Here is a 2,333-nt window from a genome sequence, read left to right as displayed (position 1 = left end):
ATGGGGAAAGGAGAAGGGGAAAATCAAACGTCCATCACTGAGTTCATCCTGCTAGGATTTGGGAATGTCCCAGAACTGCAGGTTCTTCTCCTCCTGCTGCTTCCAGTGATCTACGTGGTGACCGTGGCTGGGAACATCCTCATCATTGTGCTAGTTGCCTCTGATCAGCACCTTCACACCCCCATGTACTTCTTCCTGGGGAACTTGTCCTGCTTAGAGACCTGCTACATCTCCACCATCCTGCCCAGGCTGCTGGCCAGACTCCTGACGGGGAACAGAACCATCTCAGTCAATGGGTGCTTCATACAATTACATTTTTTTGGTTCTCTAGTAGGTGCAGAATGTTACCTCCTAGCTGCGATGTCCTATGATCGGTATTTAGCAATATGTAAACCTCTGCATTATGCAGCCCGTATGAAAGGGAGGTTCTGCCTCCAGCTAGCAGCTGGGTCATGGCTATGGCCATTTGTGGCTAGTACCCTACTTGTATGTTTAGTTTCACAATTAATATTCTGTGGCCGTAATGAAATTGACCATTTCTTTTGTGATTTCACCCCAATGACTAAGCTTTCTTGTAATGATACTAACTTGGTCATACTGGTGAGTTTCATACTCTGCTCCATAGAGGTGCTTTCCACATTTATATTAACAGTAACATCCTATATTTCAATCATCACCACCATCCTGAGAATCCCTTCCACCACCGGGAGGAAAAAAGCATTTTCCACCTGCTCCTCTCACCTCATGGTGGTGACAATTTTCTTTGGGACCCTGATCATTGTCTATATGCTCCCAGATGTTGCTGTACTGAGAGACCTGAACAAAGTGCTTTCTGTCTTCTACACTGTCCTGACTCCCCTGGCCAACCCCCTCATCTACAGCCTGAGAAACAGAGAGGTCAAGGAAGCCATGAGGAAAGTCATCCAAACTATGCGGCACTCACAAACATTCAGATGGATTGACCGATAGGGGAGTCAACCTGTGTGGTTTAGCCAGCAAGTGAGGTAGCATTGAGGTTGCCCCTAGATCATGTTAATCACATGATCTGTGAGTAATGAGGGGATAATACTAACAGCTACATATTTCCTCTGCTTCTGTGTTCTGACTCTCCACATTTTACAAGGCACCTGGAATTCTGCACACCTCTGTATCTGGGAAGATAATGATAGTTTAGATAATTTAGTCAAGATTGGACTATTTCTTAGTATCTCAAGACTTGATCAATTCTGTCACTGATTGTGTCATTATTCATTAATTATTAATTAATATTAATTATTATTATATCTGACCATGTTCTATAAGTATGTCTTGTATGTGCCCCCAACTAAAATGTGGAAGTTAAATACCTCTCTGCTGTTTGACACATCATTCGTTAACTCTTTCCAGCAGGAGTTAGAACTTTAAAAATAAAAAGATGTCTCCCCTCCTCCACTTCATCAGCTACCCCACTTCGGGGAACCTTTCAAGCCTTCATCAGAGGCCTCATAAGGGCTGACCACTGTTGTAAATATAACTCCTTTCATGCTACATTAACTCACATGGTTTGAGAATACCCCTATGTCAAAAATTTCTGGTCTGAGGTTGGTCAAGGGACCAATTTGATACTGGATGCTAAGCCTTCCCCCTTAAGTTTTATTCCTTCACCTGTTCCTGATACCTGGAGATTACCTGGCAACAAGGCAGTGTGGTTCCACAATGAAGCTTTAGTCGCTAAAAAGTTAATCCTGCAAAACTGGAAAAGTTTCTCCCCACTTGAGCACTGCCTGGCTCAGTGAGTTGGGAGAGGTAGCGAACGAGTGGTGTTCTGCAGAAAGGGAATGGCCGGAAAATTCAAAGCAGTTTGGGCTGACTTTTTAAAGGTCTGTGATTAACCTAGACCCTGAAGATAAATATGTTGCTTCCCCTCCCTTTATCCTAACCCTCTTGATTTACATTATGTGTTATGATGAATCTGGTATTTTGGAATATTTCTTATATTGGGAAAAGTTAATAAAAAATGATAAATACAAATGAGGAAATTTTGAAATGAACAATTAATAGTTTTTGTTCTGAAAATTTCAGACTATCCCATTCTGACATTCTTGAAATGTTTTTTTTAGTTTTCTTACATGAAATGGATATGATGTTTTAAAAACGGTTTAATCAACATGGCATTGTCTGATGGAAAGCATTAGTTTTCCACGCGGCTCTAGTGTTAGGCCATGTAGAGACAAATGATGAAAAGACAGTCTGTGCCTTGAAATGCTCACTGTCTAAGTAAGACAAGAGACAATAGGTGGTACAACAGACAGACAGAGGGAGGACAAGGTAAAATGAGACAGGACAGTTCAGCA

The 2,333-nt window shown here is 41.9% G+C and overlaps 1 protein-coding gene across 1 annotated transcript; it reads left to right on the top strand.

Moving 5' to 3' along the window:
• On the top strand, positions 1-969 carry LOC144273196 (olfactory receptor 6N1-like). The gene has a single exon (XM_077831728.1). The coding sequence runs from the start codon at positions 1-3 to the stop codon at positions 967-969; it is 969 nt and encodes a 322-aa protein (XP_077687854.1).
• Positions 970-2,333: the final 1,364 nt, after the last annotated feature.

Source organism: Eretmochelys imbricata, chromosome 13, assembly GCF_965152235.1.
Source record: "Eretmochelys imbricata isolate rEreImb1 chromosome 13, rEreImb1.hap1, whole genome shotgun sequence".
Classification (NCBI taxonomy): Eukaryota; Metazoa; Chordata; order Testudines; family Cheloniidae; genus Eretmochelys; species Eretmochelys imbricata.
The sequence above is the reverse complement of the archived record's forward strand: the minus strand, read 5'-3'. Positions and strand labels throughout refer to the sequence as shown.